The 27471-nt window shown below is 39.7% G+C and overlaps 3 protein-coding genes across 4 annotated transcripts; 2 read left to right on the top strand and 1 right to left on the bottom strand.

Moving 5' to 3' along the window:
* Positions 1-47: 47 nt before the first annotated feature.
* On the top strand, positions 48-6429 carry LOC132194548 (cell division cycle protein 23 homolog). The gene is made up of 12 exons (XM_059615888.1): positions 48-200; positions 340-713; positions 786-923; positions 996-1105; positions 1156-1424; positions 1479-1656; positions 1712-1891; positions 1954-2118; positions 3512-3758; positions 3824-4049; positions 5450-5524; positions 6144-6429. Exons 2-12 carry the CDS (start codon positions 610-612, stop codon positions 6360-6362), a joined length of 1911 nt encoding a protein of 636 aa, XP_059471871.1. The 5' UTR covers positions 48-200; positions 340-609; the 3' UTR covers positions 6363-6429.
* An 801-nt stretch (positions 6430-7230) lies between these two features.
* Positions 7231-27398, bottom strand: LOC132194544 (ER degradation-enhancing alpha-mannosidase-like protein 3). Of its 2 annotated transcripts, XM_059615878.1 has the most exons (12): positions 27199-27398; positions 15155-15200; positions 13259-13512; positions 13051-13204; positions 11110-11173; positions 9920-10362; positions 9408-9806; positions 8803-8949; positions 8613-8711; positions 8188-8511; positions 7631-7969; positions 7231-7567 (listed from the first exon to the last, which is right to left on the bottom strand). In XM_059615878.1, the coding sequence occupies exons 1-12, from the start codon at positions 27285-27287 to the stop codon at positions 7427-7429; spliced, it is 2499 nt and encodes an 832-aa protein (XP_059471861.1). In that variant the 5' UTR covers positions 27288-27398; the 3' UTR covers positions 7231-7426. The 2 variants fall into 2 exon arrangements, with proteins under 2 accessions (XP_059471861.1, XP_059471862.1); XM_059615879.1 differs by lacking the exons at positions 13051-13204; positions 13259-13512.
* On the top strand, positions 15677-17660 carry LOC132194803 (uncharacterized). Its single transcript, XM_059616307.1, has 2 exons — positions 15677-17525; positions 17578-17660. The coding sequence occupies exons 1-2, from the start codon at positions 16022-16024 to the stop codon at positions 17658-17660; spliced, it is 1587 nt and encodes a 528-aa protein (XP_059472290.1). The 5' UTR covers positions 15677-16021.
* Positions 27399-27471: the final 73 nt, after the last annotated feature.

Here is a 27471-nt window from a genome sequence, read left to right as displayed (position 1 = left end):
GCTGGAAGTTTGCCCCCTTCCGCAGCGCCACAGCGTCAAGAATTGCTAGTTTACGAACACATGTTCTTTGAACAATTGTCGAAGTTGCGAGATTACGAATACGACCCTTGTTGGCTAGGGATTGTAGCATCTTGGGCAAGATCTTGGGATACGAAAAAAGGCGGAGCCTCCCCATTCCCACAATGTTAAGCTCTAAGCTGGTATGTACATTGTAATTGTACTGTACAATGTAATCAAATGGGAGAATGGGAGCTAGAACCTAAGCCCCGCCCTTATTCACACCCCATACTTGTTGATCCCATACTCTAATTTTTGGCTGAGTGCATCATTATTCTCCAGATTCTCCTTGAGTGCAGCGTGCAGCGCAGGCTCACGAATTGCTAGTTTACGAACACATGTTTACGAAAAACTATCGCAAGTTGCAAGGGTAAAAAACTGGAAACTGGTAACATTCCCCATCCATAACGCCAGCGCCCAGAGCCCAGACGCGGAGTAAACAAACAAGAAGAGCAAGGAGGGTAATTTCCTCCAGGAAGAAGAAAAAGACAAATATTAGTAGTGTGTGTGAAGAAGAAAAAAGACTGATACATATTTTATGTATCATTCAAAATGCTAGACGAGTTGAAGGGTTTGGATTTGCGTTTAGTGAAAATTGACTTGCATCGAGGCTTTAAAGAGTGCCTAGAACGTGGTCTTTCTGAATCTGCCAAATGGTGAAATTTCAAAAAACAACCCTTGCACACCCTACTTCCAGTTTTATTTAATTTTTTCTTTTATTTTATAAGGTTGTCTGAGCTGCGGATGTCTTTGTCAAAAATAAACATTGACCCTGCCGAAGTAGAATCAGAAGCTGCAGTACCACTTGATGAAAAAGATCAATATGATTTGGCCAGAACCCTCTTGGAATTAAGAGAATATGATCGGTGCGTTGTTGCTGAAAATGCATTCACTTAATAAAAAAAATATCTTTTTTAATGCCTTTTCTTTTCTGATAGATGTGCTTATTTTCTTGCTTCTTCAAAGCATCCTAAACTTGTTTTTCTTCATCACTGGGCTAAGTTTCTGGCAATCGAGAAGCGTCACTTGGATAATGTGACAGAAATCAGTGAGTGATAATTCACCTTTTCTTTGTACTAAATTAAATTTTTTCTATAGATTCGCAAAATTCACCGTGCTTGCAACATCTACGAGATCTCCTGAGCAGCCTCAATCTCTTAATTCATGGCACAGGCTCTATTCTTGGCAATAAATTGGCCTCCCACTCATCTCAGGATGGTTATTTGCTCTATCTGCACGGAATTATCCTCAAGAAGCTCAAAGTACGGCATCAGGCAGTCGACAGTTTAGTGAAGTCTATCAACATGTCCCCATTGAACTGGGGAGCCTGGTTGGAACTAGCACAATTAATCACGGACCGATGCATGGTAATATATTTTTTATAATTATTTTCCATCTCATTTTCCTTATAAAAATTCCAGCTCTCAAACCTTAAGTTGCCCAATCACTGGATTAAGTATTTCTTTATTGGCTACATGTACCTTGAACTGCAAATGAACGAAGAAGCAATTGAGATTTACAATTTCTTGAAGGAAAGTGGATTTGAAAAGTGTAGCTATGTTGATGCACAAATTGCAATTGCCTATCATAATAAACGAGGTTTTTTTCATTATTCTATAAAAAAAATTGAATAACTTTAAGAATTGTGCTCTAGATGTAGAGATTGCTGTGGAAATCTTTAGAAATTTGACCAATGATGATCCGTTCCGCCTTGACAACATGGACACCTACAGTAATTTGTTGTATGTAAAAGAAATGCGGGCAGAGTTGGCCCACTTGGCACACCAGGTCAGCGAAATTGACAAATATAGAGCAGAAACTTGTGTTGTGATTGGTAAAGATAAAAGTAAATTCAAGATCAAAGAGACATACATATATATATTTATAATGTTGTAGGAAACTTTTACAGTCTCCGAAATGAACACCAGAAAGCTGTTCAGAGTTTCCAGCGAGCTCTGAGACTGAAGCCCAATTTCTTGTCAGCATGGACCTTGATGGGCCACGAGTATATGGAGCTGAAAAACATAAATGCAGCCATGAAAAGCTATAGACAAGCCATTGGTAAAAGAGATCATTTTTTAGTTTTTTCCATTCCCAGCATATTGATACATTATTATTTCAATTCATTTATTCTCTTGCGACAAGTCATACAAGAAATGGGAAAGTCACATTGGGAGAGAATTGGCAGTTAGCTATAGTAAACAACTTGCTAAAACTCATATACCCAATTTGAAACAAAAGTGTTTCCAAATTAAAGGGGTTGAAAATATTCACGGAAAAAAAGATTTTTGGGATATTTTGGGGTGCGAGTTATAAGCAACAGAACAATACCCAGGCGGAAGCCATCGATTTTTTTTTTAAATCTAGTTAATGGAGGCAAATTCCTGGTTCTTTTTGGTTTATTGTGATGATATTTTCAAAAATGAAAGAGACAATTTGTATGGTCACGTGGGTGTGTATATTGACCATCTTGATAGGCCTGTTTGGTTAGAATTAAGGGGTTTGCTAAATTGGCTATGGTAATTTTTCTATTGGTCCAAAAATAAAAATCTCAAAAATTAAAGTCAATAAAATAATAGTTTGTTTGAAGAAGTTGACACTCGAGGAGATGATCATGGAAATGAAGATTCGGGCTTTTCCTCGTTGCAAAAAATTGTTTTTTATTCAAAAAATAATAGTCTAATTTTAAAAAATTTTAAGAATATTTTGAAATTTTTTGAATAAATAAATGGGAGGCTTGTTAAATATGTATTTGTTTGTCACTGTAATGTATGCAATTGAATTTTGTTAAGAAAATTCTAAAAAAAGTTTAGAATATATGTGATCTTCCCTTAAATTTTTATTTTTAGCTGTTTCTATTAAAATAATGGTACTCATAATTAAAAACATAGCCCAAAGTTCGCCAACTTTAATTTGAGCCCAAGCAATTTCTGCGCGCCCCTCGAGGTGTCCGAGTCGTTTTGGCCTGAGGTGTGGATAAATCGCGAGTAGCACCCTACCCGCGACGCGTCGGCAGCCGATTCGGTCCTTTTGAAGGAGGACGTACTCGCGCGGCAGCACCTTGAGATTGTGAATATCAGGCAAGAGCCGCGCATACATCGGCCGGGTGTGTTTGAATCAGGGCAAGAATGTCGGCATCGGCAGCCTTCTTTCTGTCCTTTATTTATCTGTGGCGCGGCGCGTTTGTGACTCAAAGGGGATTTGGAGGCATCAGCTATAAATTTGACTTGAAAAACCAGGAAACCCCAAACTTCAAGATGGCTTCTGCTCGGGCAGACCAAAGATTCATTTTTCGGCTTTTGCATGCAGAAAGATTGACATAAAAGTGATAATGATAACTAGCACATCATAATGAAGGGCGTGCAAAATCTGACCCCCCCCCCCACCACCCTCCATGAAACGATACCTCTCAAAGTTTAATTAAAACACCAAAATTTTTACTGTCTATTTTCAGAAGTAAACTGGCTGGACTACAGAGCGTGGTATGGCCTGGGCCAAACCTATGAAATATTGAAAATGCCTCAGTTTAGTCAATACCACTACAAGAGAGCTCAAGCTTTAAGACCTAACGACAGCAGAATGCTCATAGCTCTTGGCGAGGCCAATGAAAAAGTAGACAAGTTCAAGGATGCCATGAAGTGTTATTACAAAGCAAGAAATGTTGGAGATATAGAGAGAACTGCACTTTTAAAATTAGCAAAGTATGATTCAATTTTATCTTGAAGATGACACCGAAATACGTGATTTATAATGCATTTTTATTTAGGCTGCATGACACCATGGGACACAAAGACAATGCAGCAGAGCTTTATTTGGAGTTTGCCGCCGAAAGTCAGAGAATGATAGCAGTCGAGTGCAGCAGCAATTTGTCAGGTGGTTCAGACCGATTGGAATTGGCCCGAGCATTCAAGTACTTGGCCAACCACTTCCTCAACCAAGGGGACGTTGATCAAGCATGCATGTACTGCAACAAGTGTTTGGAGTTTGAAGAGGTTGGGCACAAAAATATTTTAAAGAAATGATTCGATCCCTCCCAGAAAGAAAAATAACAGCAATTTAAAGTGACTAGAAAAGGCCTATATTTATGTATAATTTCAATCTCAATCTTACCTTAGTAGGAGCTTATCGCGCATTTTTGGCATAGAGCCGTATACTTCATTCAATCTGGGGTGGTTCTACTTTTATGAAAGATGTTTTCCTTGCTCAGAAAGGTGTAATTAGAGCAATGGCTGGCGTTATATACTGGATGAGTAATGCAGCACTTTTCTCATGTAGACCGCTATTTTGTGAAGTTTTGAGTTCTTACTATAATTATATTCATTGTATATTTTGCAATGTGTTAAGTTTATATTAGATTAGACTAGATCAAAATTTATTGCATTAGAAATACATTGTGCATCTCCAATTGCCTTTACAAAAAGTCATTATACTATAGTAACACTAAAATATCAAAACAATTAAATTAACATGTGATCGATTTGATGGTGCTCGCACGCCTGTAATCTTTGGCGAGCAATTGACTTGAGCCTCCTCAATTGCTACAGGGGAAAACCACCCCCCGAAAACCCTACGCAAGCTACTCCACATTTTGATACAGATTTGTTCGTAATGCCGAGCTCACTGAATTGTGTATTTGAAAGTCTAGAGATAATGATCGCACAAAGTATTTATAATAATTTACCAAAGGTATTAAGAGATGTAACAGACTATAATGATAGCTATATATGATAGCTTTGTTAAAAGTGTTAAATATGCATTGTTGAAATACCAGTTCTATGATATAAACAAATAATTGAGATGCAAGTTTGACTGCTTAAATTAACCGAGTGATACTCATTTTCGAGGGGTGGTTTTCCCCCGTAGGAGGCGAGGAGGGTTAGTCAAATGTTTGCCCACCCCCATCCCCTGCGAGCACCCTCAATCCATTGCTTAATGCATCATTTAAACTTAAACTTTTAAATTTCGCCACATTTTTTTAATTTTTGGATCAATAGAAAAATGACCACAGGCAATTAAGCAAACTCCATAATTACGTTCAAACAGGCCTTTCGAGATGGTCAATGTGCCCACCAAGCACCCATGTGACCGTAAAAGTCGTATTTTTGAAAATTTCATATTGATAAAACAATAAGAACTATTGATTTGCCTTGGAAAAACCAGGAAACCCTAAAATTCAAGATCGCTTCTGCTCGGGCAGGCCGATATTTCATTTATAGGCTTTTGCACGCCGGATAAGTGACATAAAAGTTAAAAGTAATAACTAGGACTAGGGAATCACTTCAATGGGCGCGCAAAATCGGACGAATCTGTACCAATATTGAACCTCCATGAAATGGAACTTTTCAAGCCCTTTAAAATAAAAAGAAAATCTAATTCCAAATTAATGTTACAGACAAAAGAGGAAGGTAAAGCTTTACTGAGAAGCATTGCAGAGAAGAGGCACAAAGAGGAAAATGCCAACATGCAGGTAGATCTTTTTTGCAGTTATGCAGCCGCTGTGTTTTTAAAGCGGCTTGCTGAACCAGCAAAGACACATTTTTTATGGTAGTGGCAGTGGCTGGTTAGAAATGAAATCCATGAGACTAGAGGGGTAGCAGTTCAGGTGTTTTCATTTGATTCAATTTATTTTCTCCGAAAAAATTAGATTGGTAATGTGTTTTTTTAATGAGCATTAAAATATTTGAAATCTAAATAAACAATTAATTAACATGTAAATGAAGTGTGCAAGACAGGGCACACCTTTTTAATTGTGCCGTTCTCTTAAATCAACTCGACCCCCTGCAAATCCTGAGCAGGACAGAAACTGAATCCCAACTCTATTGGATTGCCCGAAGATTGAATAGCTGAAAAGCTCACACATCTGGCATAAAAAAATTAAAACAATTATCATTAAAATCCAACTTTTGCAAATGAAAAATATTGTAGTGGTATTCTCAATAAAAATTGATCAGTTGGCTCATAATTTAGTAATGTTTATAATCCGAGCTTCATTTAATTTAAAATGTACTTTTTGTGAAATGCCTAATTTGATGTTCAATTTCGCATGAATTTGCATATTTTTCCTGCATATTATTTTTATTTTTTAGGTTGATGTCCAGCTGCCAGAAGAGGTCACTCCTGCGCATATGTCTGGAGGGCATTCTGCAGTTCCGACGCGTCTCGAGATGTCTGGCCTTTCAAACCTCGATTCCCCTTGCATCACACCATCATTAAGTGCTGTCACTCCATGCAACCCTGATGCCACTACCAGGAGTGACATGTCCTTGACTGATAGTGACGATACTCCAATGGCGCTTTCCCCTTAAAAAGCTTGGAAAGTTTTTTATACAAATAAAAAATATCTGTTGTTAGGTATTTCAGCAGACAAACAATGTAAGTCCGTTTTTCTTCTTTAAATTCTAACTGAATAGTTCATTAGCCAGGAGAAATTAATTTTTCTACCTTGAGATGGCGACAATTTGACTGAATCAGATGTGACAAAATTTTTGGGCTTGTACCTTGCGCATAATTTGAAGTGGACTGAGCATTCAGATTATGTGGTTGGGAAATTAAATAGTGCGGTTTTTTTGATTAACAATTTGATGCATTCTGTTGACGAAAAGTACTTGAAAATGGTGTACTTCGCTTACTGTCAGTCTATTATGAGTTACGGCATAATCAGCCGCCAGCAAACTCTTCAAAAACAGCAAGGAGGAGGCTACCAAGCTCAAAAGCTGGTGGACCGAAATCAAAAAGGGCCCAGACAAAGTATGGTCTCGCAGGACAGCAACAGCACAATTTCGCCTCCTCAATAGGCAAATTGGGAGATGTATTACATAAGTCATTAGACTTATGTAATACATCTATTACATTCTAATTTCATTAGAAATACATTTTAATCTACAACCTCAGCATAAAACGTCCCTTGGGTCAGATCGGTAGTTATTCCCTTTGAAAGGACCAGCGTAGTGTTGCTGTTTGGACAAATTGAAGCCGATCCGTGAAATGGGGCCTCCTTGGGGTTTCTCAGTGCCAATAAAGAAGCTCAATTTGTAGCCTCCATTTCCCCAAGCGGTGCCAGCCCTGAATTACTCTTAATTTCATCATTTTAGCGTGGTAACAAACTTATCTAAAAAGACTTTCTTTAAATAAATATCTTTTTGTTCATTTTTTCAACATTTAAAGATATTCATGTTACAAAATACGATTTATTCTTCATCAAAACAAAATCTGTCTGCAAAGTTAACAAAGGGTAAACGCACACCTTTGACCTGTCTTTACTTAGTAACATACAAATGGAATAAGATTTTTGTTGTATGCAGTGCTTATAACTTCGTTGTGCGGACCAAGAGGTGCGCAATCACAGGAAATGAGGGCATCGAGTGCCACATCACAACTCGTCTTTAGGCTCGTGAGAAATTGAGGTAATTGCAGTTTCTTCATTGGAGCCATCCGAGTCAAATTTTCTACTTCGACCCCGGTTGGTGCGAATGCGGTCCTCCTTGCTGCTTATATCATCTTTCACATCAAGCTGCAAAGAAAAGAAAAATTAAGAAGGGAAATAATATGTACTTAAATATTAGTTAAAATTTACGTGGTTCTGTTGATTCATGAGAAAGTCTTGCACAGAGCCTTTAAGCTTGTCCAGTATTGAGCCAAGAAGACGAGCATCCATGACATCAGTATTATCAGCCAATAATGATTCATGGTTGGCGCTTCTTGAGTCTTGTAAGATCACCTCTAGCTCGGGATCCATGGACACTGCTTGTAGCAACCGCAAAGCGTCTAGTTGAAAGAGGAAGACCACAGGGATTTTTACATCGTTGGTTCCATCCCCAGACATGGCAAACATAGACGATATGCTGGAAGAAGAGCCACCTGTGTTGTCCAGCACAATAGCACCGACAGCTCCCGCGGATTCAACACGCCGTGCCTAAAATAGATGGAACTGTCAATGCCCATGCACTCTACTTACAAGGATTCGAGAGTGTGCTTTAGCAAATTGTCTGCTTCAGAAAGGCCATTTACCTATTCACCGCCATAACTAACAGCGTATTCTGTTTTGACAATGTGTATTTTTTTGTCATCTATTATGTTTAGTTTTTGCTGTACTCATTTTGAATGGGGAATAAATAAATTATATTTGTGTACCTTCTCGATGAACATACAGTCTCCTCTCTCCATCACAGCAATACGCCCCTTCAACTTCTTGGGTTCTTCAATGGGCGAGCACACTCTTAAAGGTTCAACAAGTGCGACTTTAGCTGAAACACGGTCAGCACCTTTTAATTCGCGACCAAAATGAGCTGGACCAGCAGTCAGCATCACCCTCTGTGCTGGGGCATGCGCCGAAGCTCCTACTTGGTATGAAACACTAAGAGGTGTAGAGTCTGGTGTCTGAGCCTGCGATTTGGATAGCTCAATCATTTCCTGCATGAACTGCAAGCCTTCTTCAGCATCAGTAGCAGATCTTGCCTATTAAAATGTTCATTAGATTTTTTAGGGTGAAGTCTTGTTGGCCTGTGCCCTTTAATAGTGGTGCAGAAGGAACCAACCATCTTTATTTTACTTCTTACATTTGCCAGAGTGTGCAACAACTGTAGACGACCGTCTGGAAGAGTTATAATGGCAATGCCCATGTCATGAACAGCCTTCATATGCTCAGGGTTCCCAATCTAGATGATGAATTATTATAAATTTTTAAAGATGTTTAAATAGTGTTAAATTTGTTTAAAACTCCTTTTTTTGTCAATAAAAAGGATATACCTGGAATTGAACGGCATGCAACTTCCTGCGGTGCGACCTCCGGGGGCACATTCCATTGACCATATTTTTCAATGGTTTACGCACTGACTCTGGGAAAAGATGCAGAGTGCTCGGACAAATACGAGGATCTTCATCACACGTACCACTCTGAAAAATTAATTATCATTTAAATATTTTTCCCGTGATTTAAATGAGGAAATATGACTGGATTTGAAGTTAATATTGTATTTTCTTCGTAAGTAAATTAACGTCAAGGTTGGACGCGAGATTTAAACATTTAATACACATCATAAAATCGCTTAAAAGTGACCTTGACCATTGACATACAGCTTTGGTGTCAAGAGAAAAGCTGTTCAGGTGAAACTTTATCAATCTAGCATTTGAGGGTTGCAGAGTTAAACATTGAAAAAAAACAGGAGTCTACATTTTTGGATTTCAAAATTTTCTGTAACAATTTCTTTCTAAAAGCCCTCAAATATGATTGCTTTCCGCTTTCTTAAAAAAAAATCCTCCCATGGGCCTCATAGAAATGCCCACTTGCACTGATTGACTTGACTTGTTTGAGGAGAAAAAGTTACACTTTAGGGAACAGAGTTGAGCTTTACCAGAAAAACAGATGAATTCCTACTTTTGGCCAAAGTGAGCGGGAGAAGATGTGCTTCAGTGGTAAAGAGAAAATCATCTAGGTCTAGCACAAGATTGGATGGCTCAGTAAACAAAAGGTACAGGTACTTTAAGGTTTCTGCAAGCACAAAGCTGTCCATACGGTCCTCGTGGGCAGTGGTTCGGACATCTTTGATTGCAGCGTATCCACATGGTACACGAGAATATTTTTGGAGAGCCATTAGCGCATGTTTTCCCACTTGAAGATAGTAGGGGTCTTGTGTGGCACGATACAAGAAGTAGGTTGATTCAAGGAATTCTGGGCGGAGAGGATGTTGACCCCAGTGGACTTGGAAATCAGTGGTGAACGCCTCAGGGAGTAAGTTGTGCCGTTGAATAATCTAAAATGAAATTGTATCTGAAGCTATACATTTTAAGTACAGTTAATAACATGAGAATGACGTATTCGTTAAAAATGACGAGTAGATTTTAAACTTTTTGACAAAATGATTACCTGGTAAAGCATTTCATGTGTCTCAACCGCTGGCTTGATGTCACCCTTGAGCACCTGCAGGCCAGGCCAGAAAGCAAGGAGCGCATCCATAAAGTTCCGTGAATTTGTGTGTGGCCTGTGCATAAGCACATCCAGCAACAATGGCCCTTGGCTGATGTACTTCATGACTGCGTCATAGTGACGGTTGAAGCGACCAAGGTATTTCTCCTCGCCGAGTAGGACATATGCTTTCAGACAGTATTCATAGTAAGAGTCAATGCCAGCACCAACACCAGAGTCGCGACGTACCCAGTCACCAGAGTGCACATTAAGCACAGTGCCCATCAAGTCGGAGGAGCGGTGCCGCATTTGCCAAAGCACATCCATCGCTCGGTGGGCCTTATTTTCAAATATAGGCTCACCTGACAGTCGGGACAACGCAGCCATTTCGAGCACCATGGTACCTAAAAAAATTTAAATAAAATCCGTTTTACAGAAGCATGCATTAATATAATTATTATGAAAGCTACCATACTTTGTAACGGTAGAAAATAAAATAAACATTAGAAAATAGTATAAAGAATAGATAGCAAGGGTGGTGGAAATAATTCTAAGATATGCACGAATATTGGAGATGTAAAATTGACTGCTTAAATGAAACAGGATGACAACTCTTCCCTGTCCTGAGTCATCGAAATTATTGAATGTTAAAGTTAAAATTTTTTGGAGTTTTTATTTTGCTATTTTATTGACTTGTTGTAAAGACAAACTGATGATGTATTATATATGTCTAATGCAATAAATTTTGATCTAATCTAATCTAATCTAATTCCAATAGAGTACTGTGGGGCCTCGGACACATCTCAGAGATGAGGGAAGTCCTTGGCCCTCATTTGCCGCACCCTGCGTTTGGGCCAATTATCAAGTTACCAGTTATCAAGTGTTTAAGAAGGAATTGGAATTAATATCCTACGACAAAATGTTCTATGACGTGCATGAATATTTTTTGTGTAAAATTGTGTGAACTGTATTTTAAATGTATTTTAAATTTAGTAAGCTGCATTATAGTTATATTGAGATATAGCTGTATTACAGTGACCTATTCCAAAGATTATTTCTGAACATATGTTGATCTATACGGAATAAATATTATCTGAATCTGAATAATTATAATAATAATAATGACAAATAAAAAATAAGCAACAACTTACCTGCGCAAGCAGTGCAAGTTTCAGTGGACTTTTCAAGTGACTTCAATCCGTGCCTTAGATTGACCTGTTGATTAAAAATTTATTTCTCTATTTATCCGAATAAATTATATTTTAGCCTAGCATTTAAAAAAAAATTAGAGTCCATAAAATTGAAGGACTTGAAACTTGAAGGACTTAAGAAGGAATTGGAATCAATATTCTACAACAAAATGTTCTATGACGTGCATGAATATTTTTTGTGTAAAATTGTGTGAACTGTATTTTAAATTTAGTAAGCTGTAAATGCCCTTTTGTTTTTGTCCTTCAATGCCCGCTCCTTAAAGGACAGAAAGAAGGCCGCCGATATTCACGCCCTGATTCAAACACATTCGGCCGATATATGCGCGGTGGATTCTCACCTGATATTCACAATCACGAGGTGCTGCCGCGAGAGTACGTCGTCCTACGAAAGGACCGACTCGGCTGATTCAGATTCAGAATTATTTTTATTTCATTAAGTCATCAACGAATTGAAAACTTTTAAAATACGTCATTCACATATTTATACAATTTACAAATCAAATTTACAACTGAAAAACTCGTTCATGTCATAATACTGATACTTATATACTGCCGACGCGCCGCGGGTGGGGTGCTACTCGCAGCTGCACTGCTGCACCCCCGCGTCAAAAGAATTGCGTATCTCTCGCTCGTCAAGCCAACCATGACTTACGGTCTCCCTGCGTGGCACCCCACGTTACAGGAGAACGTCAACAAACTCAATCGAGTGCAGAATCGGGCACTGCACTTCATCTACGGCCGCACCCCTCCGCCGCCAATCGAGCAGGGAATTATGCCCATTGACATGCACCTCAGGTACACTGACCTCTACTTCTTCAAAAAGTGCCTGAGCGGCGAGACGGACTTTGAAGCGCGCGCCCGAATTGTAATGGGTCGTAAGCTGAGAGGTGATGACATACAGGACCCCCGCCTCCAGCCACCCTCGACCAACAACAAGTTCGGTCGCGGCGCTTTCTCATTCAGGATAGTCAAGCCTTGGAACGACCTGCCACCTGCCCTTAAAAACTGTCCCTCAAGCAATTTTCCCTCCCTCTGCAAGGAGCATTTGCGGCAGCAATTCAAGAGTTAAGATTTTTAAGTGTTTGTGATATCGTTCTTTTTTTTCGATAGTGTGGGTTTACTGCGGCGGCCGTGTCTCTTTTGATGTCGGGCGTTTTAGCAGGCATCTGCTAGTTGTAAACCCTTTCTTCTCTTTTTTCCAATTTAAAATTTTTTGTGCTGACCGAGAAGAATAAATAATAATATAGTTATGTTGAGATAAAGCTGTATTACAATGACCTATTCCAAAGATTATTTCTGTACATATGTTGATCTGTACGGAATAAATATTATCTGAATCTGAATCTAATAACATCAGTAATAATTATTGGACATTTTCAAGGGTTATAAAGCCCTTAAATGGCCTGTGACCTGGCATCAAATACAGCCCAAGCAAGCAATTTACTCGCCCTGTAGTGGCATCAATTTTAAAGTATTCGTTATCATTTTCTAAGTGTAGGTTCATCGGTGCGGCTGAATATTTTTACTTTTTGTGATATCACGCCATAATACAATAAAAAGCAGGAAGAATAATAATCATTTGTATATTGGGGCGTTTCAACAGACATCTCTTAGCTCTTCTTCTCTCTTTTCCCTTTTAATTTTTAAATACATGTTATTCAGATAAAAAGAATAAATAATAATAATTTGGTTTTGACTTATTTGAGGAAAAACAAATGAATTGAATAAACCATAAAACAATAATAATTAGTTTAATTCATAATAATAAAATGCAGATGCTAATATTTTTGCCGACTCCGATATTCATGTGCGAGCAACCTTGCTCTTATAATGAGAATCACATATTTTTTTATCAAGTTTTTAGAATGCATTCTAACATACCCTTGCATGTGGAATGCCAGTCGAGGTGTTAAAGGCTGGCAGGAGGCGGAATCCGAGGTCCTTTGCCATCAGAAGCAGCTCGCCCCGGTACCATGGCATAATTTCCGCTCTTTGTTGCAAGTACTCTGCCAATATGTGGGCAGACAGTAAGCCCCTGTTTGTACATCCAAGTTCAGAAAATTTATGTTTTTTCTATTCAATTACGGACCCAAGCATCCGAATGTTTGTCTCAAAGACGGAGACAACTATGTCTGTGTCGAAAGAGACGTCTCTAATGATGAGAGAAACTGCGTGCTCAAACTCTTCTAGGTCACCAAGTATGACCAGCGTGTCCAGTGTGTCAACCAGGGTTAGTGAAAAGTTTCCGAGACAATCATCTATGTCACCCCTAGACGAACCTTGACCACGATAGCGGCCTTTGCAGCTCAAAGGCATCAACTCATCAGCTGGGTATGCGTTTTCCTGCAAAACACAGTGCGATAAAAATTTTATGCTCTAAAAATCAATGTATATTTATTCTCAATTCAATAAACATTTTACGACAAAAATTACTCCAGTGGAGAATAATTACAAAATTAATAGAATAAAGAATTAAGACAAAATGTTCTATGACGTGCATGAATATTTTTTGTGTAAAATTGTGTGAACTATATTTTAAATGTATATTAAATTTAGTAAGCTGTATATATTGAGATATAGCTGTATTACAGTGACCTATTCCAAAGATTATTTCTGTACATATGTTGATCTATACGGAATAAATATTATCTGAATCTGAAACAAAAATAAAAAAGTTTTAAATGCTAAATAAAATAAAAATCACAATTTAACTTTGATTACTTTGGTAATTATTTCAATGGTTCTGATTATATGAATTAAATAAAATAAAAAACAAGTAATCCAAATGGAATTTTTTTTAATTTTTCAATAATAATTATCAATTTCAATTTTCAATTTCAAATATTCTTTATTTTGTTAAGCATTAATATGCAGTAGCAATAACACTTTTTAAAATAAGTCGAGATACACAGCATTATTTAAACGATAAAATTCGTTTAAGTCATAGAATTGGTGTTGAAGTACAAAAGTTTTCACTTCCTTCACGCAAGTTCCTCGTCATTTTCAATTTTATTTTATTTAATTGACCACATACGTTAACTTAGTAAATTAAATACCCATGCTTCTTGGCTGACATAACTGAAAACATAACCAAAATTTGGTAACGCTGAAAATAAATACGCGTTTGGTCTTTGGTCTACGCTTTTGGCCCGAACGCGCTGTAAAGATATATCGTGTCTGGTCTAGACTGAATGCATTCGGACCCAGCGTTTTTGGACCAAATGCATTCGTACCAAGGTGCGCTGGTCAACAACGTTCAGAAAAGATGCAATAATAATATCGGCCAAGGGGGCAGCAACGCTTGATGCAACCCGCTTTGCAAGAAAAATCAGCACCTCATCCCAACCTGAAGACTTGCAATGGCGGTAAACGGCGCAAAATAAAAATATAAAAATAACTTCTTGCACGCCAACTGGTTTGAAAAACAAAGTCCGAGAAACTGAAAGGAGCACGAAAAACATACTCTCCCTTTTGGAACTTTTTAGGTTCAGGAACAATAAAATCATTTGAACTAATTTGCCCTCATCTCGTGATTCCGGTCATACACTTCATCATTGCCCAAAGTTCTATTCAATAATGACCACACGCAGCAACAGTCTTATTCTGAGCAGCTCCCTTAAGAAAGGAACAATATTAGCCTTTTATTTCCGCTTGCAACAATTTTGAATATTCACACTTCAGTCTCTTTTGTATTCCTTTCTTTGTAAATGCTGCAGAGGCTTAAATAATATATCTTTATTCATCTGATACAACTCGCGCCTTTTATTTTTTACGTTTTTACAGCGGTGCAAACTGTGCAGTATTGCAAGGAGGATTATGTCATTCTACAGTTTAACAACACGGAAAGAAAAAGCCAGCGGAAGGTACTTCCCGTAAATGAAATGGAGGACCCGTTTTTGTAGAATAAGAATGATGTTATGTAATTTGTACATATGCTATGAAGAGATATTAAATATAACAAAATTAATTGCAAAATCCAACGTACCTTATATGCGCGATACGCATGGTAGAACATGTCCCGCGCTTCTTCCCTGCAACATCATTAATTATTTACATTTACACACAATAATTTTGTAAATATTGCTACGGTTGGGCTTGGTAAGCTAAAAATTCAGTCAGGCCACTGGGGTGATTGCTACATCAGGTTGGTATACACGCTTCTACCTTTTTGTGTATTGAGGGGAAGAGTATTGGAGAGTGTACTGGGGTAACCATGCAATAAAGAACACCACTGCAACCAGTTTGCCCCAGTTTGTCCTCGCCTCATTCCAACTTCCACCTCATAGCAACATGTTAATTTCTTTTTTTCCCTACTGTTTGTTTCAATTGATAAATCATAAATGGGTGGGTTGCTCGGGAGATATTGTATGTGATTACATTCCATAATGCAATTAAGCTACAATAAAAATAATAATAAGTCTATGGTTACGGCAATTCAAGATTGATTTATTTTGCTAAGCATTTATGTGGTTGACAAAACGCGCTTAGTTGACTGAATGCAGCTGTTCGTCTAAGCGCGCTTTGGTCTGAATGCGTTCAGTACAAAAATGTTCGGTCCGAAAGCAGCCAGTCTAGACCCAGACACGATTTACATCTTTTCAGCGCATTTGGTCCAAAAGCTTAGACCAAACGCATAATTACTTTTAGAGTTTAGGGAGTTGGAGTTGAGCAGCCGCAGCGAGTGGACGTGCCGGCACACCGCTCGCGCGGCAGAAAAAAGTAGCGAACGTTTCGCTGCTTTCCTGCAATTTTGGTGCACAATTTGGACATTGTCTCGTGACTGCCTGAATAGTGTGACTTCTGTGGCCCGATATTTTTGGAAGCAATCAAGATTTTCTAAAGGTCAGTGAAGATGGACGCCAAGAAATGTATCAGGTCTGCCTCGCAGGGACTGGCTGTTTCTCAAGAGAGCGAGCTCGCCCAGCTTCTTGCAACACAGGGTGAAGTCAGAGATTTATTGAACGAAATTCTCAAATTTTTGAAACTGAGTGACACGTCCGACGCTTCGGTGCAAAAATTATCTGCTGCAATCGAACACAGCGTCAGCAAATTTGCGCGACCCAGTTCAGCGGCAGGTGCAAGCGGATGCGTGCCAGTCAAAACAAACAGCGTCAACAAAAATGCAGCGACTCAAAAGACGAAGCGAAACATCGTGAAAATGAATGACAACAAGGAGAACGGCAAACAACTGCGCGCGGTAGCGAAAAACGGTGAGCAGCCGAAATCTGCTGACCATCTCGGACACACAGCTCCTGCGGCTGAGAGAAAAGATTGGACCGATGAAGACAGGGCCATGCTTAGGGACTTCAGAAGAATAATTCGGCAGAGGAGATCTCCTGAGTACCAAGGCAAGGTTAAGTTTGAGTATAAATGTATGGACATCGCTGAAGCGGAAGAGGATGTTGTCGCCCACCTAGTCGGAGCTAACCTGAAAAATACCAAGGGTGCGGCGAAGGCCTTGATTGACAAGTTTGGCGCCATCAACGCGCCGGGCTCAAATATTCGCATCGGCAGTATCGTCATGCAAAGCATAGAGGGGGATCGAGCGATTTGGCACGTTGCATCCAAAGAGAGAACAGGTGACAAGAAGCACAAAAACCCGGGAAGGTTTTACAGAAATGAGGTGGCTGCTCTTACTGCTTTGCATGACAAAATGAGGGAACAAAAACTTCAGAAAATTGCCATAACTAAATTGGGAGCTGGATTGGATGGCATTCCATGGAAATTCACAAAACAAAAGCTGAGAGAGATCTTCGCAGATGATGACGTTACTCTGGTAGTGCACTACCTTCCTCGGAGGGAAGAGTTGCAGCGCGCCCCTTCATCTCCGACAAACAGGACCTGGAGAACTGCTGGGTCGTGGACGCACAAGTCGAAGAGCTTTGTCGTAGGTAAAGCAACAAAGAAGCAAAGGACACTGCCCGTTTCGGATATGCTTGAGAGCGGCTCTTCGTCTAATGCAACACTGGGAGGTGACGAGGAAACGCTGCTCGATCGCCTAAACGTCACTTTGAGTAGTATGAGATCGGAAATACAGCAGACCCGACAGAGCATCGAGGAGCCGGCTACTGAGCGTTGTTCGTCACCAGGAATCTCGACATTCGTCCCTGAGGATAATAAGCAAATAAACTCACAAACATGTTCTTTTGTTTCAGCTGCGCTGCCGTGCCACTTAATCAGCAGCGATCAACATGTGGCAAGGCCCGCAGCTTTCCCCGGGCAAGGCAGTGCCCCATCAGAATCTGCCAAAGTCACAGCAGGAACAGGTGGACAAGCTAGGTGCACACCGGAGACCTGTAAAAAAGCTGGGGTGCCCTCCCGTGCGCCTAGCCCCACCTCATCGCCAGCTAATAAAGGTGATAAAAATTTAAATCAGACTACCAATCCTGATGAGGTACGCACTTGCAGTCTGGAGCCCAATAAGCTACCTGGTGGGGCTGTGTCACAGACGAGAGGGACTGGATGGAGGGACGCTCATGACCGTAAACTGACTGCATTCTTTGCTAACCTCGAGCGTGAAAGCGCATTGCTTCGGGAAGGCTCTGTCGGTGGGGGTAGCCTACCCCCGCTGCCCCTACCTGTTTTATCTCAAAATCCCCCCCGACAACCTTCCACTGTTATGGTGAGTGGAACTGAGAGAAGTCTTGCAAAGGAGGTCCTAATTTCTTCTTCGCCCGAGCACCCAGTCTTAATTGCGGCCCCAGAGGCACCAGAAACAGTCGACCTGACAAGTTTCATGAATGACCAGATGGCCGGAGTGAGACGCAGCATCGATGCGTTGACTGAACAATTACGTGAGTCACATCCTGAGGGCAGGAAACGTTCACTGCAGAAAGTAGCTGCTACTCGCACCAGTACGCTGCGCGCTTCAACCAAACCGTCTCCGAAGATTGCAGCACCATCGCCTTCCAAGTCCGTAACGATTAATTACAGAAAGAGCTCAAAAAACGCAATCAGCAAGTCTCTCCACAAGGTCGCGTAAAAAAGAATGGTCAAAGTAAAGTTGAAAATTTGAAAATCGCTCTTTTAAATATCCAAGGCGTTAAATCTGCAGAAAAATTAGCGAATTTCGAAAATTACATAACTAATTTGCGCGAAAAGCCCTCAATCATTGTAATAAATGAGCATTGGCTCTGTTCTAAGGAAGTCAAACATTTTAGCATAACTAATTATAAAACTGTTACTTTCTTTGGCCGTAAGATAAGAGAAAGAGGGGGAGTGCTAATTTTAGTCAAAAAAGGCCTCAAATTTAATTGCAAGAAACTATTTCCAACTTCTATTGAATTTAGATTCGAAACTTGTGGAGTTGAATTGAAGGTTGCAAATCGAATTATTACGCTTTTGACGGTGTACCGACCGAGTAATCCTGAAAACAGAGATATTGAGTTCTTCATTGAAAATTTGGAAAATCTTATTGAGAAGTTTATAAGTCCAGAGAAAGAGATGTTACTAGTTGGTGATTTGAATGTTGATCTTAACTCAGACAATGCTGATAAAATGAAATTACTGAACTTAATGGATGGCTATGAAATGTCACTGGTAAATGGAATCGAAGCTACCCGGGTTACAAACACATCAGCAACTTTGATTGATCATGTATTTAGTTCCTTAAAGTGCTCGCATACTTCTTTTGTCAGTGATGTATTTTTTAGCGACCATAGAATGGTGTCTGTTAATTTTCAAATTCCAATTGAACTCGATAGAGATTATTACAAAATTATCAGGAGATTCTCTGACAGTAACTGGACTGAATTTTTCCACCTCTTAAGTACAGAAAGTTGGACCGAAGTTTATGAAAGTGATGATATTGATGATATGTGCTGTAAATTCATGGATAAGCTTACTATGTACTTTGAAATGAGTTTCCCAAAGGAGAAAATATTAATTAGAGTAAATAGGAAAAATAATGCCGATTCTGAGTTTCTTCGTAAGCAAAAGGAAGAATTAAGGCTCTTGGGTGCCCAAATATCTACACTGAAAAGGAATGATCCTAACTGTGACAGATTAAGAAGTCTTAAATTCAAATATAAAAGTAAACAAAAGTACGTTGGCTTTCTCATAAATGATGCAGTCCGAACTCACAATGACCAGAAAATGTTAAAAGCCTCTAATAAGACTGGTATGGCCTGGAAAATTATTAACGAAACTTGCAACTTGAACCAAGATAAACACGAAAATGATATTAAGCAAATTGAAATTGATGGTGAAATGGAAAAGGATTTACAGAAAATTTGCAACTTTTTAAATAAAAAATTTGTTGAACCTCAGGTAAATCTTAGTAGTGATGAAATTGAACTCTGTACTGAGAGTATTGTTTCAAATGGAATAAAATTTACTGCTCAGCCTGACGTTACCCCATTTGAAATAGAAAAAATTTTGAAGTTATTCCCGTCAAAGAAATCATCTAGCTGGGATGGATTATCTATGGATACGTTGAAAAAGATTTCTGGTTATATAGTGTTCCCTGTGGCATTTATGGTGAATGAGTCGTTTCGCACTGGTAAATTCCCGGAAGTGCTAAAATTAACTGTAATCAAGCCATTGTACAAAAAGAAGGGTGAGAAATCCGATGCTAGTAGTTATCGCCCAATAGCCTTAACATCTTCTGTAGCAAAAGTATTTGAGAAATGTTTCCTAAATAGAATTGAAAGCTATTTCGCTGAAAACAATCTCCTTGCGGACGAGCAGCACGGTTTTCGAAAAGGCAGGAGCACAGTGACTGCACTTTTTAAGTTAGTGTCCGAAATCTACGATTCGTTGGAAAATAGAGAAAAAATCAATGTGATTCTGTATGACTTTTCTAATGCCTTTGGGTGTGTCGTTCCCGAAATACTGCTTGCAAAACTGAAAAAATTTGGAATTGATGATGTATCCCTCCTTTGGTTAAAGTCCTTTCTTACTGATAGAAAACAACTTGTTCAACTTTTTGGTGTGGGTGAAAATGGCGAGCAAAAATTATTTGAGTCAACAATGGAAAATGTTTCGATTGGCGTACCACAAGGAACAGTATTGGGCCCTTTTGGCTATTCCTCCTACGGTAATGATATGCCCTTAAAAATCATTGTCGCCGCTCTTATCTTGTTCGCAGATGATTCATCTTTTATTGTAAAGGCTGGAAACTACAAAGCCTTGAACGAAAAAACTGCTGTGGCTAATGACAAAATGATAGATTTTGCCAGTAATAACCGCTTAAGATTGAACGAAAAGAAAACTCAGGTGCTGCAAATGCATACTGCTCAAACTAGTAAATTGGAACCGCCTGTAATCAGAATTAACGACGCTGAAATTGAAGTGGTAAATCAAGCAAAAATACTTGGTGTAATGCTCTCTGATACAATGAACTGGAGCACCCAATGCGATCAGGTTGTAGCGAAACTGAGAAGTACCACGTACCTTTTTGTTAAATTAAGGCAGCGCATTCAAACTAAATTGCTAAGAGATGTATATTTCGCCCATGTTCAAAGTCACTTACTATACTCAATTGTAATTTGGGGTGGGTCGCCTATGTTGGAAAAGGTTTTCATTGCTCAAAAGAGAGTTATCCGTGCGATGGCAGGTAAAAGATACTGGAAGGCATTGACACCTGTCGAGTCTTGCCGACCACTTTTTGAAGAATTTCAGATCCTGCCAGCTTTCTCTGTGTACGCCTTTGAATGTGTTAAATTTTACAAAAAGTATCCTGAATTGTTCCTCAAAAATTCTGAAAGCAAGGTGCACCAGAATCGCAGTACTCGAAATAAACCTATAGCGGAGCAAGACTTATTTGTCAAACCAAACAGACTGTTGCTGACTGCGCAGTCCCCTCACATCATGATCCCTAGAATTTTCAATCATCTTCCCGATAGAATCAAAAACATTGATAGTTATCAAGTGTTTAAGAAGGAATTGGAATTAATATTCTACGACAAAATGTTCTATGACGTGCATGAATATTTTTTGTGTAAAATTGTGTGAACTGTATTTTAAATGTATTTTAAATTTAGTAAGCTGTATTATAGTTATATTGAGATATAGCTGTATTACAGTGACCTATTCCAAAGATTATTTCTGTACATATGTTGATCTATACGGAATAAATATTATCTGAATCTGAATCTGAACCAACTTTTGGTTATGTTTTGAGTTATGTGGCCAATTAAATAAAATAAAATTGATAAATACTACTGAAAAAATAAAAATTCTACTTAATTTACATACTTTTTATATTATAAAATGAAAGCATAATAAAAAAAATTTGAGTTAGTTATTAAATAATTAACTCCAAGCCCTGTGAGGTTTCGTCCGGAGTAATGAGAAAAAGTAAATTTTCAGTGGGTCAAAATAGAATGTTGCATGACTCGTCATTATGTTTCTTTTTCGCACTGTTTAATTATTGGTATTTCAAATTTCAAAATTTACAGATATGATAACTATAAGGCTCTACATGATGTTACTTAAAAGTCTCTCATTTATTTATTTATTCTCAATTTTGATACACAATATCTTCATGAATACACAGCACTATGTGGTTGACTTGCAATTCTGGCCACCTTTCATTTCTGGCCACCCCAAAATGAGGTTTTCCTGAGAATTCACAAAACTTGGGGATGATAACTCTTTGGTTTTGCGTTGCGCAGAAAAAAAAAATACAAAAAAAAAAAAAAAAAAAAAAAAAAAAAAGAGGTTTACATTATCTAGTGTTGTGTTTTACTTTTAATCAGCTAATTATATCACTTATTAGAATGGTAAACATAAAAAATATATGGCAAGATTGAATCCTTGGGACATAAAAAATATTTTGCATCTTAGATTCTTAGATTTTTCCATTAAAAAAGTTTAATTTTCTAGTTAATTTAAGTTGAAAGCTGTATGCTGAATATTTTTTATATTCAATCCTCAAAATTAGTCAATTATCACCATGGTCAGGCCACCGCGGTTTGTGTCAAAATGTTTAATAAATTACTCGATTATTCTGAGGTGTGTGGCCAGAATTGTCAGTGCAACTTTCAATTCTGGCCCCTCTATTTTTTCATTAGAAAATGAGGGGGCCAGAATTGTGCATGCTGAATGCAACTTTCAATTCTGGCCCCTTCGTTTTATCATAAGATGGGGGAAGGTGCGCAGGCGCCGAGTCAGTAAGCCAGAAGCCACGTCAGTCCGCAAAATTAACTTAAATTAAGGCTAAGTACTCTGTTAGGAGTTTTGTAAATTCCAAAAATTTATCTATAAAGTGTTCGGCCTTGCAGTTGTTAAGTATTTGCTAATGTGGATGTCTTATTTCTTGCTTCAGAGCAAATATTAGGTGTCCGCGCTACACGGCTCAAATAGCTCGTCCATGCTGGCGAGTATATTACCGGCGAGTTCCAACTTTCCGAGTACCTAAAGAGAGCGTAAAGCACGTATAGTGCATATAGCTCCTCTGTCCATAAAGTAGAGACAGAGTGCGTGTCCAAGGCAAAAGCCGGACAGATACTAGGACTCGAGCAAAGCCGGTTTCGGCCGCCTTGGAAAATTGCCACGCTGTAAGGCCAGCGCAAAAAAAAAAAAGACCAAACATCGGCCGAAGGGCCAGCTGGCTAATCAGGCACGGCTGAAAATAAAGATAAATAAACAATAAAAAAAGAAAATATAAAAAAAAATGAATATCCACAAAGTAGCTTTTGTTTTTATTTGTGCAGTCACTGCAGCAATTTATGTGGAAAGCCATCAGGTGGCACCAAAGCACAGACCACCAAATAAATATGAAGTGGAATTCGCTAGTATGGAAATAATTGGCGGTTGTCGCATATCTTGCTGGTGTGCACTTGGAGTCGATCAGAGAAAGCGGCTGCACATATTTGTGCGGCTCTTATCTGCGACGCGCGCGGCTAGCTGCAGCGATAGGAGGAAAATAATTGTCGCGCTTCTCCTCATGGCTGGAATAGAATGCAATCCAGGGCCAGTGAATAAGCAAACGTGTCCCGTATGTAAGGAAGTAGGCAGGAAAAATGCAGTGAAAATAAACTGCAACAAGTGCAAGAGATGGAGCCACGCAGTTTGTCTGAAGCTCGATAATAAAGAAAAAAATAAATTTCGGAGACAAGGATATATTTGCTGGAAATGTTCAATGCCGGCAAATTTGTCTGATTCATTTTTTGACTTGAACAATGACCTGAATGACAGTTTTGATCGCGAGATTAATTTCACAAAAAATAAAAATGCGCCAACGATTCTGTGCTTTAATGCTAGGTCGCTGAAAAATAGGAAAAGAAGCGCAGAAATCGCGAATCTGTTTCAAGAAAATCAAGCTGATATTGTGGGCATAAATGAAACGTGGCTTTCGCCCGATATAATGGACCACGAATTCGTGCCGCCCTCTTATGTGGTGTTTCGCAAGGACCGAGTCGCGAGGCGGCCGGCCGGCGGTGTCCTGCTCGCAATTCGCCCTCATCTCCAGCCAAAGCGCGCCGACCAATTTGAGTTAGGCAGTGCCGAGATTGTATGGGCAACCATTATTGCAGCAGGTTTTCGCCTGCTTATAGGGTCTGCTTATAGGCCGCCGAAAACAGTCGGCACTCAAAAAGATGATTTATTGCGGTCAATTGAGCTTGTGAGCACTCAGCAGCACCTTTATGACGGCGTTGTACTTATGGGCGATTTTAATCTTGACATTGACTGGAAATCGGATTTTCCAAAGGCAAAGGCGGCCCCGGCCGCTGAATTTTTGACGGCCTTTTTGGCCGCCGGCTTTGACCAGTTAGTCAACTCGCCCACGCGCACAACTGCCAGTAGTGAAAAGACAATTGACATTTTGCTGACCGACACACCCGCACTTTTTGAAACTACTGAAGTAATATGCGGAGTGTCAGATCATGATGCTATAAGAGCAACTTTAGCACTTTCAGTTACTCGGCCAAAAATTCCCGAAAGAATAAGTTACGACTACAAACGTGCAGATTGGCAAGCGCTGAACGATGAATTTCTGCGGCGCCTGCCTTTGGCTGAAAACTGCACAGATGATGTTAGTCAAACTTGGGAAAACTGGAAAAATGAATTCTTTGCATGTGTTGATAAATGTATTCCTGTGATAAAACTGCGTGGAAATACGCAGCAGCTAATTCCTTGGCAGACAAAAGAACTCACGAAACAAGTTTCAAAAAGAAATAAACTGTTTAAAAAATGGCAAAAAGTGAAAAGCCTTGATGCCAGGGAAAAGTACTTGGCTGCACGCAGGAAAGCGCAACAAGAATTAAGACGCGCAAAGGATGCTTGGTTCTGGAAACTCGGCTCTGGCCAAAATGGTTCTAAACATTTTTGGAAATTTATAAACAGTCGCAGCAAAGTCCCAATCACAAATTCTAGTTTCTGTGTAAATGGGAAAACACTGACAGACCCAAAGGAAATTACTGCCTCATTTTGTGAGAGCTTTCAGAAAAATTTCTCAACTGTGACTGGGATTTTCCCATTTCTGCGCAGACAAGACCCTGCAAAAGAAGAAATTTCTGAAATAAATATTAGCAGAGCAGAGGTCCACAATTTGCTGCAAGGAATCAAGGCGAATGCAGCGACTGGGCCAGATAAAATTCCAGCAATTATTTTGAAACAGTGCGCCGCAACACTGAGCCCAAGTCTGACTGCCCTTTTCGAGTGCTCACTCCGAAATAGTGAGCTGCCCTTTGATTGGAAAAATGCCTCAGTCACACCAATTCACAAAGACGGCGACAAAAAAGATATAAAAAACTTTCGCCCTATTAGCGTGACATCTTTGGTTGGCAAAGTTCTTGAGCGACATGTCCGCAATAAAACGAGCGAGTTTTTGGTGCGCGAGAAAATAATTCCTGACTCGCAGCACGGCTTTACGGCCGGCCGCTCGTGTATTACTCTCCTCACAAAAACCATTGAGGAGTGGACTGTGGAGCTTGATAAAAATTCAGGAGCCCACGTTCATGCAATCTTTCTAGACTGGGCAAAAGCCTTTGATAAAGTGCCTTACTCTCAAAATTGAAATTTTATGGAATTGAGGGTAAATTGTACGGCTGGTTTGAGAGTTTTCTCACCGGCCGCTCCCAGCACGTCGTTTTCGGCGGCGCCAAATCGGCTCCCTGCCCAGTGACCTCAGGAGTAATCCAAGGAAGTGTGCTCGGCCCAATGCTTTTTAATATTTTCGTGGCCGATCTACCAAGTGTAGTAAAAACAAATATCCAGCAATACGCTGATGACTGCACACTCTACAATACTATTGAAACGGCCACGGACGCTGAAAAATTGCAAGATGACTTGGACAGTGTGGACGCATGGTGTGCGAACAATGGAATGACGCTCAACGCCAAAAAGTGCAAGGCGATGGACATTACGCACGCGAGGAGCACGCCGGACATTGCTTACACAATAAGTGGCAGTGTTCTTCAATATGTCGTTAACGAGCGAATGTTAGGAGTTAATATATCTAAAGATCTCAGGTGGAATCACCATACTGACGTGGTGCGCGCAAAAGCAGCCCAAACTCTCGGCTTTGCTTCAAGAAATTTGCACGGGTGCACTCCGCGTGTAAAAAGAATTGCGTATCTCACTCTTGTAAAGCCGGGTCTTTTTTACGGAACCCCAGCGTGGCACCTGAGCACCGACTGCACGGCCAAAAAACTGGAGAAAATCCAAAAACGGGCCCTTCACTTCATACACGGCAAACACCTTCCGCCGGTAAAGGAGCAAAAAATAATGCCCGTGGAAATGCAGCTCCTGTACACCGACCTTTTATTTTTTAAAAAAAGTGACCACGGCGTGACCGACTTTGACGCGAGAGCGCGAATAACTACGGGGCAAAAGTTGCGAAGCGACGACAGCAACTACCCCCGTGCGCTGCAGCCAGACGCGAGAACAAAATTCGGACGCGAGGCGTTTTCTTACCGCGTCGTCAAACCTTGGAATGACACGCCACCCGCCTTGAAAGACTGTACGGCGGCACAGTTTCCAGCGCTGTGCAAGGCGTATCTGTGGCAAAAACTTAATTCGTAGTCCCCCTGACCAATGGCTCTAGCGGCCGGTGCGCTCTTCTTCGAAGGAGAGTGCGCTGTGCTTTAGCAAGTTGTTTGCTAGCGAAGAGCCATTTCTCCATTCACCCCTCTAACCAACATTCTTAACATGTATTTTCAGTATTTTTATTTGATTTTTTGTGTATTGACTTGATGTAAGATGTTGTGTATTTCATGTATCTGAATGGAGAATAAATAAATAAATAAATAAATAAGATAGTTGAAAGGAAGTGTGGCCAGAATTGAAAGAAAGAGTGGCCAGCTTGAATCTTAAGTCGCATGATAATTAAAACTCTTTTTCTACTGCGCACTGCACTATTCTCTTAAAATATGAATCATTTGATAGCGATAAATGATTAAAATAAATGAAATACATGATATTTTCAATCAGCCGAGTGCCCCTCTGTTGTTAGTATTTTGAAAGTTGCCAAATTCAAAACAAGGGGCCAGAATTGCAAGTCAACCATACGTAATTACAGATAAAGCTGAGAAAATGTTCATATATATGTATATATATATATATATATATAAATAAAATTACCACGATTTCTCGCGTTAATCTTATAGTTTTTTCCCTTTTTTCCATAAGCAACGGGTTTTTTTCTCTAAATTTTAATTTTAGACCTGACATGTTCTAAAGACTACTGTTAATATCCTTGTCTAACAGAACAATAATAAAATTGAATTGAATAATAATAGAATTATGGCGCGGTACTACGATACAATATTTTGAGTCCACCCAATACAATTTAGTCAAAATGGAATGTAATTATCGTAATTATTATTGATAAAAATATTCCGAAAAGTTCAAGGACCATAATTATTCTGCATCTATAGGGCCTGTATGTACTAAGTAAGTCTCGTCAAATCTACTATGGGGGTGCTGAGGAGTGCGAGTACTTCGCCCACTACATAATATTGTACCCAAGGCACCGCTAAAGCACTATATAGCTGACGGAGGCAGAGATAAAGGAATAACGGAGGCGGCCAGCTGCAGAGTGCAGGATGCAGACAACCCCATTATGTGTTCAGTTCAACTTACCGGAGCTGGCTTCGTTCGAGGGCATCCATGCTGAGGGCTGTGGGCCAGATCCCCATGAAGCCCAAGAGGCCTAGCAGTAGCGGCCACATTTCCGTCAGCCCAAAACCATTCGCGCCCGCTTCTTTCCTCTGGTAAAAACGTCACTCTTCGTCAACAAACCATTTTTGAAACACCTTCGGCCTTCGGCAGAGGTAGACGAGGGTTACGCCCCCTGTGGAGCCTAGAGTAAGCAGAGAATAAGTGCGCTCTGGTGGCTGGAAGTTAAAGTTTTCC

The sequence above is a fragment of the Neocloeon triangulifer genome, unplaced genomic scaffold, assembly GCF_031216515.1.
Source record: "Neocloeon triangulifer isolate White Clay Creek 2 clone unplaced genomic scaffold, ASM3121651v1 ptg000008l, whole genome shotgun sequence".
NCBI classification, from domain to species: Eukaryota; Metazoa; Arthropoda; class Insecta; order Ephemeroptera; family Baetidae; genus Neocloeon; species Neocloeon triangulifer.
Note: the sequence above shows the minus strand (reverse complement) of the source record. Positions and strands in the feature narration are given on the sequence as shown.